The 20,609-nt window shown below is 45.2% G+C and overlaps 1 protein-coding gene across 5 annotated transcripts in view; it reads left to right on the forward strand.

The window, feature by feature from the left end:
• apba1a (amyloid beta (A4) precursor protein-binding, family A, member 1a) overlaps positions 1-20,609 on the forward strand; it is a 35,655-nt gene that overhangs the window by 1,368 nt on the left and 13,678 nt on the right. For 4 of the 5 annotated variants that reach the window (XM_028995418.1, XM_028995417.1, XM_028995415.1 and 1 more), the window contains one exon: positions 18,516-20,169. In XM_028995418.1, the coding sequence (XP_028851251.1) occupies positions 18,601-20,169 (1,569 nt within the window). In that variant the 5' untranslated portion in view covers positions 18,516-18,600. Of the gene's footprint in view, positions 1-32; positions 56-18,515; positions 20,170-20,609 lie in introns of those variants that run through there. The other variant, XM_028995416.1, reaches the window with a different exon arrangement.

A 20,609-nucleotide genomic window follows, 5' to 3' on the forward strand; every position in this document is an offset into this window, starting at 1 on the left:
ACTCGCCTCTGATCCGCTGCGCCGGGTTTTCGGATTTCGTTTCCGGGGACAGCAGGTTGGCGCGTTTCATTATAATCAGCAAGTGTTAAAAAAAAAAAAAAAAAAAAACCTGCATAATGTTTTTTTTTTCAAATTCCGGTGCAACAATGATCTGGGGTCTGAAGCAGGCTGGCTTTGTGCGGTTCGGGACCACCGTGTTAATCTTCATCACTCCACAGTTGTTCTGGTCCTGGCTCTGGGGCTTCCTAACGAGGGCCAGCATCCGCCAAATGTCGGTACCACATCACCGTATTTACCTAGATATGCTTGTAGCCTAGCAACAGCCACCGGGCCCTGGGAACTACTGTCCTTTGGGGGGGATGTATATCGGCGAGAGGGGATGACATGTTGATGCTCCGCGGGGTCCTGGTGTCCAGGCGTTGCGTGAGACTTCTTGTCCATTACAGGGGGTGGCCAGCATGGCGGCAGTAATTGCTCTTAAGATGGCTGACGTCTTTAAGATGACGAATGGATGCAGGTTAACGACCCCCCCACCCCCCCACTCAGTTATTGAGCTGGTTTTGAATAATGCAGCTGCAGTGATTTAAATGTTAAAGCGAGGTGGACGTAGGGGGTCCTTGCCTGAATTTATGTGTGTGCATAACCCTAACAGTGTTCATATTCATCCTTTTAACCACTGGGGTACGATCATTGCAGAAATCATTTCTGAAAACAAATCATGCACTTGCCCTGGTCACCATGGAGTAGGTGGAGGGGATTTAAATTACTTAGTGGCCTGGTAAGTTATTATTAGGGTTTTAAAGAGACGATATCATGTCCATACGTTTCAGGCAGTGATGAAAGTGAGCATTTATATGTCTCACCTGGGTGGGGCGTTCCAGGAGGCGTCATGTTATTCATCTGGAACTGGGTGGGCGCCGCCCGCTGTCGGGGGGTCTTGAAAACGGTCCAGGGAGGCTGAAAAGCGGGCGTATCGGGTGATGCAGTGAGGCTCTGCAGCTGAAACTCGCACACACACACACACTCACACAAAAAAAACAAATGAAATGATTTTATTTTGTAGAAAACATGAATATTCATGGAATAGCGGTAATATTGAAGATACTGAAACGGCGCAATTTTCTTCATTACAAAACGAGGTGGAAACGCTCCTCCTGCGCAGTCTCTCCTTGACGAGGCTCCCGTGTGTTCAACGTCTCATTGTTATTCAGAACCGTATGGGCCGTTGTACGCATCCTGCATCCTGAGCAGGCCAGATGAATTTCAGGATTGTTTTCTTCGTCACGTGTGCCTTTAATTGCATTTAAATCTGCTTTTTTTTTATTTTATTTTTTTTTTTGCATTGTGAAAAGTGCTTCGCTGGTGCTCAGTACAGAGTAACATTGCACCCCGTCTAAGCGCGTTATTGCCTATGCGGTACAGTAGAGCGTGTTTTGTGCAGGCCATGTCTGAAGTTCCTTCTCGTAGCGATCGTGCTCTTCAGAATGACCCGCACGCTGACGGGAGCTGATGAACTGTGGGTGAGCTCGGCGTTTTAGCACCCCGCTCGCACACAGTCATCTCCGAGTGCGTCAGCCCTCGCGGGGCGAGCGTATGTCGGAAGATGTGAGGATGCGCGGCAGCTAAAAATACTGGATTCATGGTCCAAAAAGCCGAGCTGAAGCCTCTTCTCCTTCCGTACTATAGCAAAGGCTGGATTTCTGCCTGAAGATGGCCTGCGACCCTGGCCTGGATTAGCCAGATAAGAGATAAATGATTCCCGGTGACTTCAGCTTCATTTCCTGTTCTAAGGCAGAACATTCTAAGGGATGATTAATTAGGTCCAATGTGGACTAAAGTGAAGTCTCACGGACCCCAATGATTTGTAATTCAGAAGTGGGTTTGTGTCCTGGATTTGAAACATCACCAGTTTACCAGTCTGAACACCAGTTCTTAATGAATCAGATGTACATCATGTTCGTACTATATTACAGATATTCAGATCTGGACATGCGTTGGATTTGTGGAAAATATTTGTTTTTATGAGGCATCGCAATGCAAATAAAAAAACCTTGTAAATCATTCTTATTACAATATATGTATTCACTTTTAGCCTGCTGTATATTTTTCAAAACTTTTCTGTCAAATTCTTTGCATATATTTTGTGGTTTCGATATAAGTAGATAAAAAAGAGCCTCTTATTTTTTGTTTTAATAAAAATAGATGTAATGATTCTTGTAATCGTAATTGACTCTACGGTCTTTTTCTATTCTAACCTGTAATATTTTTTTTCTCGATATTTCCTGTTTTCTGATCACGTATGAGATGTTGCTCGCAGTGTGTTTACTTCTGCGGATATGAGCGTGAGATGTGCAAATGCGGCTTTAGCTGCACGCGCTGCCGGCGGGGACTCGGGCGAAGGAGCCACACCCGCACGTCTCCGTTACGGATGCAATAAAAGTTATTCATTCTTTTTTCTCCCCGCCTGGGGCTGGAATGGAACTTGTTGACTGCAGGGTTTTGTGATTGGCTCTTCGGCTCGGGCTGATGGAGGACCATTTCAGGACGTGCTAGATCTTTTTATTTATTTAGTTATTTGTTTGTTTTACAGGTTTTTTTTTGGGAGGGTGAGCTTCAGGTTCCAGCCCACTTTCCAGGGCGTGAGACCATCTTGTCGACCTGATCAATATCATTGATTGTGCATCTGACCAGCTGAACCATTTCCTTTTTTATTTTTGTAAATTATAGGCCTGTTTATAGACCCAGTGGTGGCTATTCTCAGCTCGCAGATGGACCGCAGTAAACACAGACGAGTGATTGACTCAGCCGCCGTCACCGGCAGGGCTTCTTGAGGACAGATTTGAGTGGAGTGTGTGTGTGTGTGTGTGTGTGTTTGTGTGTGTACTTCTGGTTCTGTGGCTGGCGAATGCTCTGCCCTGGCCTGCTGGTGCTTTTGAGATCCCTTTACGTGAGCCCTGGGCTGCCGGGTCAGTGCAGGCCTGGGGTCAGCGGGGGCGATGATGGGCCCAGAGAGAACGCAGAGTAGGCCTGCAGCGGTGCATTCTGGTCTGGCCGCAATTGCAGAGTTGCTGTGGAGCCCGTTCGCGGATGAACGTCAGTTCAAAACGCTGGGAGACGTTTCTGCAGTCAGGGCCGGCGAGCTACTCACGTGGAAAGACCAGCTCTGCAGCAGCATGGTTCAGATATTAGGATGTTTGGGGACATGAAAATTCAGGAGATCAGCACAGCCATGCCATAGCTTATAGCAATGATTTAATTAAAAAGGGATTACTTTGAGAAAATATGAATATATTGTATATAAAGGGACCGATATTTGTGCCACTGTCTTCACCACAAGTGTGTATTCAGGATTTACGGAAACAAGAAGTGACTGGTGGCTTGGAGAGGAGAGACCATCCACCCACCCAGCCCTTTTTATGGGCGTGTCCTTATTTCTTTCACTCAGAAATGAACTTCAGTGATGTGTTTTATGAACAAAGTTTTGAAAAGGATGGGCCTGTAGGCATGATTGACGGCTCTGACCGATGCTTCTTCCTCATTCTGACTGATTTAAACTCCTCCTGTCGGTATGTGACATTTGGAGTCTGCACCAGGTCCATTTTTAACACGGTAACAACGTTTTTGTGTGAGTAGTGTTATTGCACTGTTCATGAGGCCCGTGCCTGGTTGTGTCCTTTTAAAATGAACTTTGACTTTAGATAATCTACTGAAGGTCTTTTTCAGGAATGACATGTATCCGTCTTAATAATTATGTACATTATAGGCACATTGGTGTTGTAAATAAAATGGAATTTATGAAACGTTTTGATTCGAAAAAAATGCCTTGGCTGATAATCGCAGTTGCAAAATGGTCGCAGTGATAATATATTGATTAGAGTTAGATCAGCCTCGTTGGTTGTGATTTACCACCATGTCCAAACCCATTCATCCCCCTAGTTCAAGCTCCCGAGCCGCACAGAGCTGCCGTCTGCAGCCATAAAGCTCTCTCGGTTTAGCAGTATTGGATTGTTGTCGGGGTGGACGGCCCGGCAGCGGTTCCTTCCTCGGCCACGAATGTTATCTTTCTGTCGGCCTCTATTCCCTTTTAGTGTTTAGTCACGCAGAAAAAAAAATCTTTAGATGCTGTGTGCAGCGGGTCAGGTTTCTGTACCCAGACACTGCCCTCATTAGCGATCGAATGCAGCGCTGTGTGTTTTAATGGCTCTCACACACACACACACACACACACACACACACACACACACACACACACACACACACACACACATGACCACACTGTCCTTGCAATTCCAGGTCTTCTGTAATCAGAAGGTTGCCAGATTGAATCCGCCAAGGTGCCACTGAGGTCATGGCTGCCCACTGCTCACCAAGGGTGATGGTTAAATACAGAGGACACGTTTCGTTGTGTCACCGTGCGCTGTGCTGCAGTGTTTCACAATGACAGTCCCTTCACTTTTACTTTCACCCGACATAAGCAACCCAGGGATGGGTTCCTCTTTCTGAGTCTTGGTTCCCTTCAAGATTTTTTCTTACATTTTTTTTTTTTTATTGTCAGCTTTGGCCTGCTGAATTTTATGATTATTATTATGAACTTTATTAATCCCGAAGGAAATTGCTTCTCTGCCTTGGTGAGCAGTGGGCAGCCATGACAGGCGCCCGGAGAGCAGTGTGTGGGGACGGTCCTTAACCGCTAGGCCACCACCGCTGTGCTGTCTATTAAACACAATTCTGTGTTAAATCTGAGTGAAAGCTAATGGACTGAAAAGGAGGGAAAGACGACTTTTTTGGGCCAGACAGATCAGAGGTCACCCCCACCCGCAGCATGGTTTCCGTTTCGGCCCTTAATTGGGATTCGGTGACAGGTAACAACCTAACGGAGCATGTGGCAGATTGGAGGCACGAACGTCCAGAGTGAAAAATGTTCTGCGGGGACAGGATTCAAACCTGGTGATGAAGAGCACAGGGCAGGTCAATTTAACACCACACACACACACACACACACACAAGTCCATTTCAGGGACTGGCGATGGTGAACCGGTTTCCAGTGCTGAGTGGGGGTGAGACAAATCCGTCCTGACGTGTGGTGGTGGATCATTAGTGAGGCGGATGGATGGATGGCCCCCGTTCTGCTGATTGCTGCATTAATGTCAGCAGTTATAATTATGAGTAATAAGTGTTTTAAAGGAACCGTTTACACCCATCAATTTTTTTATTCATTATTTTACGGCAGATTAGCCCGGTCGTGTTGGCCTGTTTCTGTTCGGCTGACTGCAGCGTTTCAAAGGTTTTTCTGCATGACCAGCTTTCAGGATTTGGGGGAATGGTTTATAAAACTGTCTTAGCATCTTCGTAACCCATGAAAAAATGTCACGTTAAGACAAAAATTCTATATGTGCAAAAGCATTCTGTGGCTGGATCTCCATTCCATTCTCTTCCAGCGCATCTCAGAAAGATCCATTTAACAGAAACGTAAATCAGTTGGATCAAGGCGATCCCAAAGTGGCTACAGCCCTTCAAAATTTGGAGATTCCTCCAGTTTCACGTTGGGCTTTTTAGGCCAAAGGCCTCAATTTTGTAACGTGTAGGAAGGAATCCATAGAAAATAATGTTTCTCCCAGCCGAGGGGCAAAAAAAATAATAAAATGCTCCGAAGCACTGAGGTTCCTCTCTTCTCCTCATCTCAAGCATCAGCAATTTCTTTTCCCAGAGAGAATGGAGTGGCTGGGCTTTATGCGCATTATGGTCTTTCAATTCTTTTTGTGAGTTGAAATCATCATTATAAATTGCCTTGAATTTCTAAATTCTGGTCTTCCATAAGCAAATGGAAGCATATAAAAGGTCTTCTATAAAAATTTTATATATATATATATACACACACACACACTGTATTATTCAGCCATATAAAACCTTTGCAGAAATGTCCATTTTAATGTCCAGTAAAAGTCTGCAATAGTGGCTTTAGGAGAGGACAAGTCGGCTTGTACCTTCACAGTCGGATATCTAGTGGTGATTCCTGCTATGACAATATGAGCTCGGGTTCAACCTCATATATTTTCCATATACTTAACCATACACATTATGTTTATTAGCCCACAATAATAACAATTGGAAACTATTCTGATCATTCATGAATAATATTCAGTCCCAAGTCATCAAATTTGTCTGCAAATAAACCAAAATTCTGGGCATTTTTGCTCAAGCGTCAGTAATTCTGTAGCGATCTTGTGTTTTTTTTTTTTTTTTTTTTTTTTTTTTTTCTCTTCCATGATGGTAGTCAAAGATTTAGATCTGACCGTTTCTAAAAGTCCTTCCTCTCTCTGAACTACGCTGCCCAAACGCGTGCATTGCCCGCTCCCCAAAACCCCGACACGGCGTCAGCAGTACTGAGCCCCTCGGCCCTCGGCCAGTGACGGTCCAGGAGATAACTGGCTTACCTTCTACACGCATTTTCCCGGCAGGGGCTGCTCCTTAGAAGCGTGTTTACTGCGTAGATCCCATGCAGGGGCGGGCGGGGTTAATGAGTGGCCTGATTTCACCTCGGGTGAAGCGCTCTGACTGCAGCGCTCTCTCCCAGGAGGTCCTTATGCCAGTTGAGGAGAGATGCAACTTCTCAATGCCTTTGTTGGGACAGGTAGTGTGTGTGTGTGTGTGTGTGTGTGTGTGTGTTCTTTGCTTGCTGGCACGCCTATCCTGTGGTTTCGTGTTAGGGGAAAGGGCTTTTGTCAATAGGATGTTAAAAAACCTGTCAGTGGACATCTGGCATCGCCTCCTACTTTTTTTTATTTTTTTTATTGTTCATTCTTTGCTCAGTTCGGCATGAAGAGCAGAACCTCTTTCAACCCACTTAGTCGAAAACACTGCGCTGGTGCTAGAAAGGTTCTTCGTTGCGTTATTATTGTGCGGTGGTCTCATTAATGGTCATGTAAGTGTTCTTTAATGTTCCTTCTGCCATCAGAGCTGATGTGATGTTCAGGTAGATGCTGCTGCCATGGAGGGAGGTACCGCTGTAGCTGCTGTGGCTGCTGAGTCTGCGTTTTTTATATCGCTACCTGAGATCTGAAACGAGTCCCATTTATCTGACATTCTTTTTCAGAATATTGACTTTTTACTGGGTCAGTCTCTCTAGAGTAAAGTAGGTTTTGAATTTGAAAATGGAATTTTGGAATACGAAATAAATATCTAAAGTTATGGAATAGTCATTGAAATCTGATTGACACATGAATGTATAACAAAGTACGTCATACCGGTAAGACTAAATGTTTTTTCTATGGTTACAAGTACAACGTTTAAAACCAGCGCAGGTCGATAGTATCTTTGCTGGTTGTCATAAATGGTTGTCATAAGTTTAGTTTAGGGGCAGTGGTGGCCTAGCGGTTAAGGAAGTGGCCCCGTAATCAGAAGGTTGCCGGTTCGAATCCCGAGCCGCCAAGGTGCCACTGAGCAAAGCACCGTCCCCACACACTGCTCCCCGGGTGCCTGTCATGGCTGCCCACTGCTCACTCAGGGTGATGGGTTAAATGCAGAGGACAAATTTCACTGTGTGCACCGTGTGCTGTGCTGCTGTGTATCACATGTGACACTCACTTCACTTTACTTAAAAATATTTTGGTAAATTTGATTATTATTTTTTTTTTTTCTTTCAAATTTGCCACACCCACCCATTAAAACAGCACAGCTCTGTTAAAGCACCCCAAACATTTTGAGAGGGTGAACTTGGATTTAAAAATGCAACAACACGAGGAAACATGACAAATGACAGCACCTAAAATATCCCATTTATATTTAGCTGTTCTTATATACAGTACTACTATATGTACTATATTACTATACTATATTACCATATACTATATTTCTATATTATACTACTATATATGAGTGAGTGAAGTGAATGTCATTGTGATACACAGCACAGCACACATGCACACAATGAATTGTCCTCTGCATTTAATCCATCACCTTGGTGAGCAGTGGGCAGCCATGACAGGCACCCGGGGAGCAGTGTGTGGGGACAACCTTCTGATTACGGGTCTGATTCCTTACCCGTTAGGCCACCACTGCCCCCAACTATATGTAGTAGGGAAGTCCCAGGTTCAAACCCCACTTACTTCCATTGTGTCCCTGAGCAAGACAATTAACCCAGACTGTCTCCAGGGGAACTCTGTCCCTGTAACTAATGATTGTAAATCGCTCTGGATAAGGGCGTCTGACAAATGGCCTAAATGTAGTACGTCTTTGTTAAATGTTGTTGTTTTTGAGAATTTCTTATTGATTTATTTATAATTTGTTTCTTATTAAGCTGCTGTATTGGGGAAATAACCTTTGCAGTGATGTAATGATTTGGTAAATAGTAATTTTATGTGAGTTATTATTGCTAGGCCTTTATCCTATCACACTTTCATATTGATCTCAGTAATTGCAATGTGACTTTTTTTTTTTTTTTTTTCCAAAATCATGCAGCCTTGGTCTTAACATCAACCTGGTGTAAAGCACCACCAACTCTACAGTAAAAGAGAGAGTGAAGAACAAAGACATCCTCATTTCTGACCAATCATGTTGATGTCAGGATATCAGATTCATTTCACTGATGGATGAGTGTGTTCACCCTCACGAGGGAGGCTGGCCGTGTTTTTCCATGATCCGCTATGTGATTGCAGGAGCGCCTCCAAATGAGGTCGTCTGTCTGAAGGCTGCCATGCCGCAGCTTCTCCGCAGCTCCCAGTTTATGATGATTACGTCCCTAGCACTGGACCCCGACCGGCGCTGTTTCATTTTCATTCGGATGCGTCTTTCTCTCCGGCTCGCTGCAAACCCATGATTACAACGCGGGCGATGATGGCGGCGACAGAGTTCATTCTGATTACAGATGGGATGTGCAGCTTTTTAAAAATTTTTAGTATTTTTTTTTTTTTTTTTTATGCATATCATGTCCCTGCAGACATCAGTAGACTCCAGCGTTCGGGAAGCTTTTCTGCAATCACCTTTTAAACCCCTGCATCCGTGCTTCACCCAGGCTGCTGTGCCAGCAAACACCATTATGCCCTAACTGCGTGTGTATTGGACCCGCGGCTTCGTTGCCGGTGGCTCATGAGATAATGTCAGGACATGGGGCCACACAGGGAACGCAGTGAGGCTACAGAGACTCGATTCAGGACGTAATTGAGGAATGCCCATGATGGCAGCCTGGGCCTGATGTGCTGAGTCTGAGTTCTGCAGGTTTCATTATGCTCTTGGTGTCGTTCTAAGTTGAGTCCATGGTCTTACCCATGGGGACAGCTGAGACAGTTATGAGTCTGGTATTTGTTTAGCACGTCTCTCTCGGGGCCAGAGCCATTACTCAGATCATGTGATTAATGAAATCTGTTCTCTTTGAATTGGCGCACATTCCTCCCCGTGTCCTGTTGTGCTTGTGTGCAGAACAGCACCGTTGTCAGAGTACAACGAGGGACACTAGTTACTGATGTGGGGAGACACTGTCGCTTATGGACGATAAGGCTGGAAAATTGCTGTTTGCTGTTAGACTAATACAGAAACTTACTTTTTGCCATTTTTGATCATCCCAGACCAAATGTCAATGTGCATATTTTTAAAGGTCCCCTATTGTGAAACGTTTTTTTGCTTTTTACATCGGTCTTGTTGGTCCCCTAACGCTGTATATGAAGTCTTTTCCGAAATTCAGCCTTGGTGCAGAATTACAGCCGCTTTGATCCAGTCCCATAATGATATTTCACCAGGACGCGCCGTGTCGGTGTCTGTAGCTTTAAATTCTAATGAGGAGGGGAGAGGCGGGACGAGGAGGAGAGCGGCCTATAGAAGTTGAGGGGGCATTTGTGGAAGTGGAAATGTCGCGTTGGCATTTTTTCCAGAAAAAAAATAATTTTAACCCGCTGGTTTTTCCGAGTCTCGCGTGACTGAACCAAAACATTTGTGCTCGTTTAAAAATGAAATCCAGTCACCAAGCAACTACAATGCTTCACGTGTTTCGAAGCTCCAGCAGTCGGTGTTTTTACTTTTTTAGGCCGGTTCTCATGAACAACGGGAGGTAACCTTCCCCCCTCATGATGACATAACGGGACAAATTCCAGATACGACCATCTGAGCTGCCACTCTCTGAACGGCCAAAGCATGCGATACATATCGCCATTTCTAGCCACCGCAGCATCTTAGACAGGCTAATTCGCATTCATGTTAAATCATCTCACAAAGGTCATATGACCATTAACAGATTAAGTGCATAAAACGTAATATCTTGAGCAACATTTTGTCCTTGAAGTTGATTTGTGGCCATAAGGAAAAAGACTGGATTGTGATTTCTACTCATCTAGGTTGGTCCAAGAATGAAAATCCAGTGAGATGATGACAGGGTCACGGATGGACTCACTGATGCGCATGGGGAGCACAGGCTGGCCTGTATCGTATGATCTAATAGAAGATTATTAATGAGCTTTAGATGTGAGCATCTGAACCGCACTACAGAGTGGAGGACGAAGGCTGAATGGTCCGACGAATCAGGATGGCCGGGACATGGCACCAGGGTGCACTATGGGAAGAAAAAAAAATTTTATATAAATTTGTCCTTGATATCAAATGTTGCCGTATGCCATCCCATCATGCAGCAGACGACCTGCTTATTCCCAAACAAATCCAAATCCCGTGTGATCCGATGTGGATACACAATCTATACAATTAATCATCCTTCAGTTATCTTCCCTCCGGCTGCAGGAAACACGTTTGTCCCCTCATCTTTTGTCCGTGGGCAGGCAGGAACCGTGATTCGTGCGGACGATACGCATGCTGTCGTGGTGAAGGACACGCATCCCGGGGCGGCGCGCCACGAGAGACAGAATTAAAACGTTTGGCCAGATTAAAGCCAGCGTCCACACAGGCCTCTCCAGTAAGTTGAAATAATTAGGAATGACTCGGGTCATAATCTCTCGGCACAAGCCGTTGGAAATGAAGATGTCATGTTGCTTCGTTTTAAAGGCCCGAACACAGCCCACTCAACACGTACTATCAGTTTCAGTCATTTGGACTGTTTAATGCCTCTTAGGCCAACAAGCCCTTTCAGTGGAAAGGATTTATGAGCTAAACAGAACTTTGCATTTCATTTTTAATTAGCAGGGCCAAATAAATCTCTCCGGATTCATCGTAACCAGATGGCTGTGCGCAATTTTTTGTGTAATTTCCCTCTTTCATTTCCTCTGTATGAAAGTTGTTGGCGCTAAGAGGAAATAATTGTGCAGAAACCTCCCTTGCTGGGCTGGACGTCTTTGACCTGCTGCTTGATTGCCACGCCGCTCTCCATTTTGCAGTGGAATATAATTACTTCGATGGTGGAAGAGTTCTGTAATTTGATCCAGTCCGAGTAAATTGCAGGTCAGATTTGATTTGCCGTTTAGGCAGATGGCATTGTGGATAAGGAAGAGGAGGGGAGGGGGCGGGGCCGCGACATTGATCGTGATGCAGCGGTGTGTAATGTCTGTTCATGCGTCTTCACTGCAGGCTCCTCATCAATTCAATTCCGGAAGCAGGCCAAGGGAACGTCTTCATTTGTCACATATAGATATTTTATTTCCAGATGAACGGATCGTAAGTCATGGTTGCAGATACAGAGATGCACCATCAGAAGCTGAAGCGTATATGAACCACCTGTCAATGGAGATTTATGTGCCGTTTATGCTCAAGGATAATCTAATAAATACGTTACTCACTTTTTTTTATGACCGGCTAGCATGACGTTGTCCCTTAGCAGCATTAAAGAAGGGCATGATAAATAATTCAGTGATCTGTTGATTTGTAAAATTTTATGATCGAACATTTTGAAGACATTTTCTCTATGCTATATAAGACATAGCGTACGGGACATGTTCAGTAATGTCACATCAGGTATGGTTTTTCAACATTTCTAAATATACCGCATAGAAAAGGAGAAAGGACCGCTTGCTAGTTATCTGTATCTTGGAGGGGAGGAACTAATTAACATTGCGTAACTCAGGAGATGAACTTTTTTTTTTTTTTTTTTATAAACTGGTGTAATTGATGCCCTCACGCAGCCTACGTCCTCATTCTGGACGCCCCCCAGCTGTCAATGCGCCACACGTCCAGGTGTATCGACTCTCTATCTCCTCTCTTTCCCTCTACTCTCTACATGGAATGATGTGGCACAGCCGAAAAAAAAAAAAAAAAAAAAAAGAAAAGTAAAACCGCACGTTTAGTTGTTTCTTTCACCGAATGAAGGCATTGCTTTGATAAGCGGTAATAAATGAGGAGGCGTGGATGCCTTCAGGCTCTGCTCTCCATCTCCCAGTAAGAATGAATGAAGTGAATGAACGCTTGTGTGCGGATAATGAATGAGTTCGCGGCGCGCCTGAACGAGTGACGTTCTGTTTTCCCGTCTTACGGTAATCCTGTTTCAGGGACGATCCAATCGAGGCTGTTGTCCTGTCAGGACCCGAGCTGGACCCGAGACGGGCGATTGGGATGCGAGGCTGAGGCGGCCTTGATTGTGTCCTCGTTGTAACGGAAGCGGCGTGATGGCAGGTGATTTGTGCAGAACGGCCTCTTGTCATTTTTCATTTCTCGTATAACCAGCCGGGGGAATATATCAATAGCCAGCGAGTGTGCATCCGCCCGACTCCTAATGGCTCGCCTGTTAGCCGTGAACGGGGACTGGCCACCTCTCAATCCCCTCTCTTTCAGCTCATTAGGCAAATGTCGGCGGCGGTTAACCTTTAATACCCACTGTACCGTGAGCAGCGAGCAGCGAGACTGCCATTTATCTAATTAGTCCTTGGGATGTCAGTGTCACAACATGCCGGCATTTCAAGTCCTCGGTTCTACGATTCTTCCTGAATCAGCCATTAATACTCCAAGTTGTACCCTGTTGATGATGGAAAATCTGCATTTTTCAGAAACGAACAGTGGCCTAGCGGGTAGGGAAGCGGACCCGTAATCAGAATCTTGTGGGTTTAAATCCCAATCCCAAGGTGCCACTGCGGTGCCACTGAGCAAAGTACCGTCTTATGGCTGCCCACTGCTCACCAAGGTTATATAAATCATCTGCATTGATTGAATACTGTGCCAATTGCCACTGCACATCAGTGGTTTTTGGCATCCCAGTGCAATCAGACTATTTTATCATTTCATATGTCTTAATTGTCGAATATGACCAATGCCATGTGTGCCATAGTTACTACATTCATAAAAGTTATAATTAAAAGTTTTAATTCAGTTAATTTTTTTTAATAGTTATTTTAACATTTAATCAAGAGGAGCTGTCTGGGGTGCTGATTTGTGGTGTGTTCAGGGTTCATGACTGGAAGTTGTGTCAAAAACAAGTGACATCACAGTGGGCTTATGCAACAATATGAAATATATGGATATTTCTAAATAAACAGTGGTTTTGGCTACCAGCTCCAAAAATATTTGGCTCTCCAGTTATTGCCGCTCTGACTGGCATTAAATTACAGTAGTTTATGCCTATTTTACCAGTTTACAAATATGTTAATATTTATTATTATTGACTCACAAGTCAAAATTATTTTTTATTATCATCTCAAGTAGACAGAGAGATGAAATTGCGAAGCTTCTGGGATTAACAGTGTGCTTAAGAACATGGAAATAAAAAATGGAAATGGAAAACAAATAGAAATAAAAAAAAAAAACACACAACAAAACAATAACACAGGACAGGTTGACAAGTAGCAGTAATTAAGGTTATTAATTGTACTACACGAGGATATTTAGAATAATAATTATGATGCATTTTAAAACACAGCAGCTAGAAATATTGACTATAATCTCGAGACTCGTGTTGTACCACAAGATGGAAATAGTACCACAGTTTGAGAACCAAGGAACTAGTACATGTAATGAAATGTTATTAAATAGCCAGGATGTTATTAATGCAATCCAAATTTGAAATACAACATTTTAAATCTGAGCAAAATATCATAGTAATGGGCATTATTCCTTTCGCTCTTTCACATGCTGTGCACATACAGTAGTAAGGAGGTTTGTGTCTGTGATCTGAGCTGATGTATTCAGGCACAAAGTGTTTCGAACTAAATTTTTTCAGATGGAGTGAGTTTTATATATGGGCTAATGGGTTGTTTCAGACCCCTCCCAGGCAGTGTTAAGTTAAAAGTTGTGTTCTTGTGTGGTTATGGGAAGCCACAGGACCCTTTCCTCCAGCTATTTTCACTCGCTGGTGGAGCTGGGAGGCTGCGGGTACAGTGTAGGTAATTGAATTTTGATGATGAGTGATTTTTTTTAACTGTGAGGTTGCGGCGCTGAGGTCGGACAGCGTCGCTCAAGGTGGGCTGGACTCCCTTTCCCTCTCCCTCCCCGTCTTCCGCCGCTTGCCAAGTGTCCGATTGCAGAGCCGCTGGCCTCTCTGCAGTGAGGTGCAGACGCTAATTAATCGTGGAGATCTGGCTGCTGGGTGCTGTGACGGCCATTATTTACAGGGTGGTTTGACCCCAGCACCCAACCACGCTCGCTACCCAGCCCTACTGCCACCCCGCTGCTACCCACTCCACCCGCGTCTGTCAACATTACAGTTTTTGTCATCCACTCATGTGCTGCTTTTTTTATATTTACAGTATTCTAGAACTAACAGCATCTTATTTTAATCACAATAAACTGTTTATTAGACACTCATTTAAATTCACTGGCAGTCTGTAAAGGTCACCTTTTTGTTATTCTGTCTTGTCTTCACTGGGGAAGTATTATTTATATATACACACACACACACACACACACACACACACACACACACACACACACACACACACACATATATATATATATATATATATAAAATATTGGGTGTAGTGAGATGTGTTGTGTGTGTGTGTGTGTGATACGCTGGGAAGAAGCAGTAGTGTGAGGTGCAGTGCAGTCAAAATATCCTCATGCCCTACCCGTCCTCCTCTTCCCTCCTTCCCTGCCTGCCAGCTTTGTGGTCGGTTCACAGCAGTCGGTGAGTCTGTCCTTGAGAGAAGGTAGCTGGAGCTCCACAGCAGAGACTGCATATGAGAGAGAGAGTGAAATATGCACTCCTGTCTCGCCATCTCACATTGCTGTTGTACACACACATACATTCACACACAGAGCAAAACACAGATTTCTTTACATTACGTATGATAAAAGTGTTAAATTAACAAAATTGTTCTTAATTTTTCTTTAAAAATGTTATGTATTGTCCAGAATAAGGAAGTAGGGCGTATCACAGTTGTTAATATGCCTACAGGCATCTCCCATTTTGAGGTTCATCTTCTTTATTTCAGAAATAATTACACTCCCTCCCTGTACGTGGATGGTCGTCATGTCAATACAGTGTTTTTGCAGCCGTTTAGTTGATTCTAAGTTTAGATTCATTTGAATGAAAAGACTAAAGGCAGAGATGGCGGCATTTGGGACTTTTAAACTACTTTTATCTTGCCTTTGTCTGTCCCTGATGGCACTGATAACTGATGAAACATTTTTACATCATTCACCCAATTTGCATTTGACCATTTTTAAGTTTTCACAGTGACACTGCAATGAGGAATTTCTGCATTTCTGTCTTTAAATAAAAAATATCAATCCACGTTTTTTTTCGATCCACGTATATAACAATATAAATCAAATAAAACTTCTGTAGGCTAATTTTACTCCATAGAGGGGTGTGACACTATAATGTTAATTATGACAGTGACCGCAAGAACATTTTAAAACTGAATCAGATACATTTAGGCACATCAAATTAGTGAGTCATTAGAAAGGTTGACACAACATCTGTTTTATTCTGTTTTATTTGCCTTTTAAACGTCGTTTTTTAGGTTACATGGAGTTATATGATTGGTTGGCGTGGTACTATGCTCATTACTATTGGCTTTTTGTGTCTAACTATTGATGAGTATGGGATTGTCCATGTCTTATTTCTATCGGGGAGAAGTAATTTTTTGATAATTGACTTTTATTTCCCAGGCCTATTTGTCATAATTTTGAAGTTTCAAGCCTCATTATGCTTGTCACCAACCTGACCTTGTGGGGTGCTCTGGGTCCGTGTTCCGGACAGGAGTCTTGTCTGTGTCAAATGTTGCCCTGATTATCTGATTGTTCTCATCTGTGTCTTCGTGTATAGATGTATCCTAATGTGTCATGTCCGGGTCCAGTAATTATTGTTTTATTAATGCGCTGATCTTCAGTTTCACTGTTTGGTCTTTTTGAATTTAGTAAATCCCTTGTGTGTTAGTTGTACATTTGCATCTTCTCCTTCCTGCACTGCACCGATCCCCAACAGCTTGTTTTTAGACATGCTAACACGAGTGTAGCTAGCTGCAGTCTGCAGAATGAATTATTCTATAAACTAGGGGGCAGATGAGAGCCCAGGCAGTATGGGGGAGGTATGGGGGAGGTATTCTGAATTAGCTCTGTCAGCTTTACTGTTCTCTTGTTCTGCTGGCTGCTGATGGTGCACATTTTATGGGGTTTAAGTACAATAGTCATAATATGAGTTGTTCAAGTGAAACTGTATACTCTGAAGTTGAAAAGTTAGGGCGCCCCCACACTCCCTGGGATATGCTCCAAGTTGGCATTATTAATGTGATCAGGGCGCCTGAGTGGCAGGAGGGGACAAACGGTCACCGGCCAGAGCAGAACTCCACAGGGAGCGGCGTTACCGTGGAAACGACTTCTATCCATGACCTTCATCTGTATTCATCCCCAAGTACCCCACTTCCTGTGCTGCCCACCTCTGCACCAGTGTCAGCCAATCAGGGCTCAGCCCTGGGCTTCACTCCCTGCCATTTACCAGCTCATTTGTGCAGTTTCCAGTTTGCGGTGTATTTTAGTGTTGGTACAGGATTTTACCTGCTTGTCTTCGGTAACAAACTATAATCATATGATCCTGCATGTTCTGCCGAACCTCTGTCTGTTTTTTTGGTGCAGTTTTCCATACACATCCACGTGGACTGAATTGTAATAAATAATGAAAAGGCCCTTAAGAAGGTTGTTGTTGCGCTTGGTGTTTTTTCTTGCATTCTGCTATGGTTTAAATCTCTTTCTTTTGCCTTTTTAATTTTCATCCCACGTTCTTGCAGGGCAGGGGGTCCCTGGGGATTAGAAATGGTGCAAGGTTCTGTGTAAAGAACAGTGCAGGGAGCTTCCACGGTCATAATGATTTTCCTCAGCCTGTGAGAGAGCCAGCAATGTCTCAGTTTCAGTCCTTTGAGCTTGTGTGTGTGTGTGTGTGTGTGTGTGTGTGTGTTTCTGTTTTTGCCACTAATGAAATGCGCTGTTGCCTGTAGGCTCTTTGACACATTCTATAAAAAGCCTTCTATATGTGCTGCCAGACTGATTTACCACACACACTCATACAAGCACACACAGCCTTCACTCATTCATACTTTATACTATTTAGGAGATACTGTATTTTTATTTCAATTTTATGTTTTGTATTTTTTTTTTTTATTGTGAGCACTGTGTAATTTAAGGATCTTTCACAAATTAAAGCCAAATTCTCTGGTTGATGTTTGGTGCCGTGAGCCACCAGAATTATTTAGCAGAGGTATGTTGTTTTTATACTCTCTAGCAAATCAGAGACTGCCATTGGTCGAGGTGTGACTTGGTCGTGATTAGGTGGATATTACGACCTGCTGGTTCCCAAATTTAGGAATTTACACATTTGACATAAAAAAACAGTTTTGTCCATTATAAAGCACACCAAAGCAATGTTTCTCCAGAACCAGGTGCTACATGTCACATTTAAACAAGGTTATGGACCGACATAACTGGGCTACGTGAAGGGCAAAAACATGGGACTCAGGCTGTGCAGAGTAACAAAAGTCAGACAACAAAGAAGACATACAGCACTACAAACCAGTGAAATGGGTAATGAAGGTGCAAACACGGCTGTAACAGAAATGTAATAGAGACATGTTCTGATCAAGAGGCAGAATGTAGAGTGCATGTAAAGGTGGTGTGGAGTTCTTCACAATGATGGTGGCTTTCCAGATGCTGCTGGTGGCTTTCCGGATGCAAATGCAACTCTGTCACTACTCTGAAAGCTTTATTGATTGATTATTAGAAATCTTTTTTTTCTGATTTATCTTGGTACATATGCATACAATTGCACTGGTGAAACTAGCAAATTTGTGACTATATATCTGGTGCATCAGCAAATGTGGGTTTGACTACATTGTTATTTCTACACCTGTCAACACCAGTTTTTTTTTTTCCATCAGAAAACAATGATCCAGTGTTCCAGTTGTCACAGGCTGGATGTTTTATTTTTAATAAAAACACTTCTTCTTCCATTCACAATCAGAACACTGATAATGACATTCCAAGATAGGGGTGTAATTGCTATGCGAGATTGCATAACGCGTGACCTGAGACAACCTAAAAAGAGCTCTGGCACAATAGAGATGCATGGTAGTGAAGTGCTTGTTAAATATTTCAGTGGCTTTGTTTGATTGAACCCCGAATTGAGGCCTTTTTTAACGTCCTCTCGCTCTGTTTCTCCTCTGCAGTGATTGCCCTGAGTTGTACGGAACCCCACCCCCGAGAAGCGATGTGTTGTGCAGCTGCATAGAACGTGCAGATCCGAGGTAAATCATGAACCACCAAGAAGTGCCACTGGGACAGGAGGCCAGCGAGGTGGCAGAGGCAGATCTAGGCCACCATCCCCACCATCCACCCTCTCAACGGAGGAGGCACGACAACGGCACAGCGGAGGGCGGAGCCCGGCACACTCGACCTCGACAGCACAACAGCCATGGAGGAGAGAACAATCAGCACCACCACCCGCAGCCCACGCGATACCGCAGGTATGATGCCTCCGAGGGTGGCGCTAACCGACCCCGTGGCCCACGCAGGTCGCCTGAAGACACAGACGCCGTGAACGAACAGCAGATGCAGCAGCCAATCCCGCGGCCAGCTGTGACCCGCTACCGACGCCAGGGCGACAGCGAGGCGCGGCTGCGAGCTCAGCAGCAGCGGCAGAGACAGCGGCAGCAGAGAGAGGCTGAGAGGGTGGAGCGCTCGGACCCGCCCCTGCAACACCACGCCCCTCCTCCTGTCCAACCCCGAGTAGAGCAGGAGGAGGCGGAGGAAGATGAGAGAGACGGCAACGCCCTCAACCGTTCAGCCAGCACCGAGAGCGGCTTCCACAACCACACTGACCGAGCCGAGGGCGACGCCGTCATGGGCCTGGAGCCGGACCCCGAGGATGACACCAGCTATGGGGTCCCGCTGCGGCCCGAGGCTGAAGAGTACACAGAGAGCGCTGAATCCGAGCAGCACGGGGGGGCGGCCGACCCTCACCATCAGGACCAGCCCCAGCACCCTCCACAGCCCCCTCCACTACCTCGAGACCCCCTGCTCAACACAGAACGGCCCCACAGCCACAACGAGGAGGCCCTGAACCCCACTTACCCCAGCTACGTCTATCGCACCCCTGCCAGAGAGGAAGAGGCCTACCAGGGTCCCGAGGCTCCGGACCAGCCGTTTGTTGAATACAGCCTGCAGGACCACGTGTATGAGGAGATCGGAGACCCTGCGGCCTCCCAAGCGGAGGGCCAGGCCCTGAAACAGCGCCGGGCCGGGTTCCGCCTCTTCGAGAGGGACAGCTACCGGCAGCAGGAGGCCGTCGGCTCCAGGCTGCACCACTACGACGAGCGGTCCGACGGGGAGTCGGACAGTCCAGAGAAAGAAGCCGAGTTTGCGCCGTACCCGCGAGCCGACAGCTGCGACCAGGAGGAAGACATCGACCAGATCGTGGCCGAGGTGAAGGAGAGCCTGAGCTCCCAGAGCCTGGAGAGAGCAGCCAGAGAGGGTCTAGATGAGGAGGACGAGGAAGAATGGCCCGAGTCAGAGCATGGTGGCCAACCTGAGCAAGAGGAAGGCTGCAAAACCCCACGGCCCACTGAAGAGGAGGAGCCCAGAGGGGAGGAATCAGCCCAAGTCAACCCTTCAGATGAATCCAATCAACGAAGAAACATCAGAGACAAGAGGGATGCCATTTCTTTGGCCATCAAAGACATCAAGGAGGCCATTGAGGAGGTCAAGACCAGGACGGTGCGCTCACCATACACCCCAGACGAGCCCAAGGAGCCCATCTGGGTGATGAGGCAGGACCTGAGTCCCACAGTGGAAGGAGATCTGCAGCAGTCACTAGGGGGTGAAGTGAGTATGGCTTATGTGAAGGCATTTTGATCCGGGTGAATTAATCAGTATTCCTTGCAGCGCAGTGGAGTTCTGCATAATGAAACAGATCACAACAAGCAATACCCATCTTGTCTACACTGCACTGGTTCCAAAATGATTCATGAGCAAGTGAACCCGGTTAACTCCGTTGCTAAGGAACCATTTTTTTTTTTTATCATCTGTCAGGTGCATGGAAGATGAGGAGGGGTTGACTCGGCTGGATTCGAAGCGTTGTGTTTAATTCGTATGCGAGGCAATTGGGTATTTTACAGCGAGCATTGTGCGAGGGTCTCCGGTGCTCCATTACAGTGTTCCGACTGGCTGTGCCTGGCCACCAGACCCCTGGTTCCCTCCAGTAGGGCTCGGGACAAATTGCTTGGCAGCGGAAAATGAAGGCTGCTAACGCAATAGAACGGCCT

This window comes from Denticeps clupeoides, chromosome 11 (genome assembly GCF_900700375.1).
Source record: "Denticeps clupeoides chromosome 11, fDenClu1.1, whole genome shotgun sequence".
NCBI lineage: Eukaryota > Metazoa > Chordata > Actinopteri > Clupeiformes > Denticipitidae > Denticeps > Denticeps clupeoides.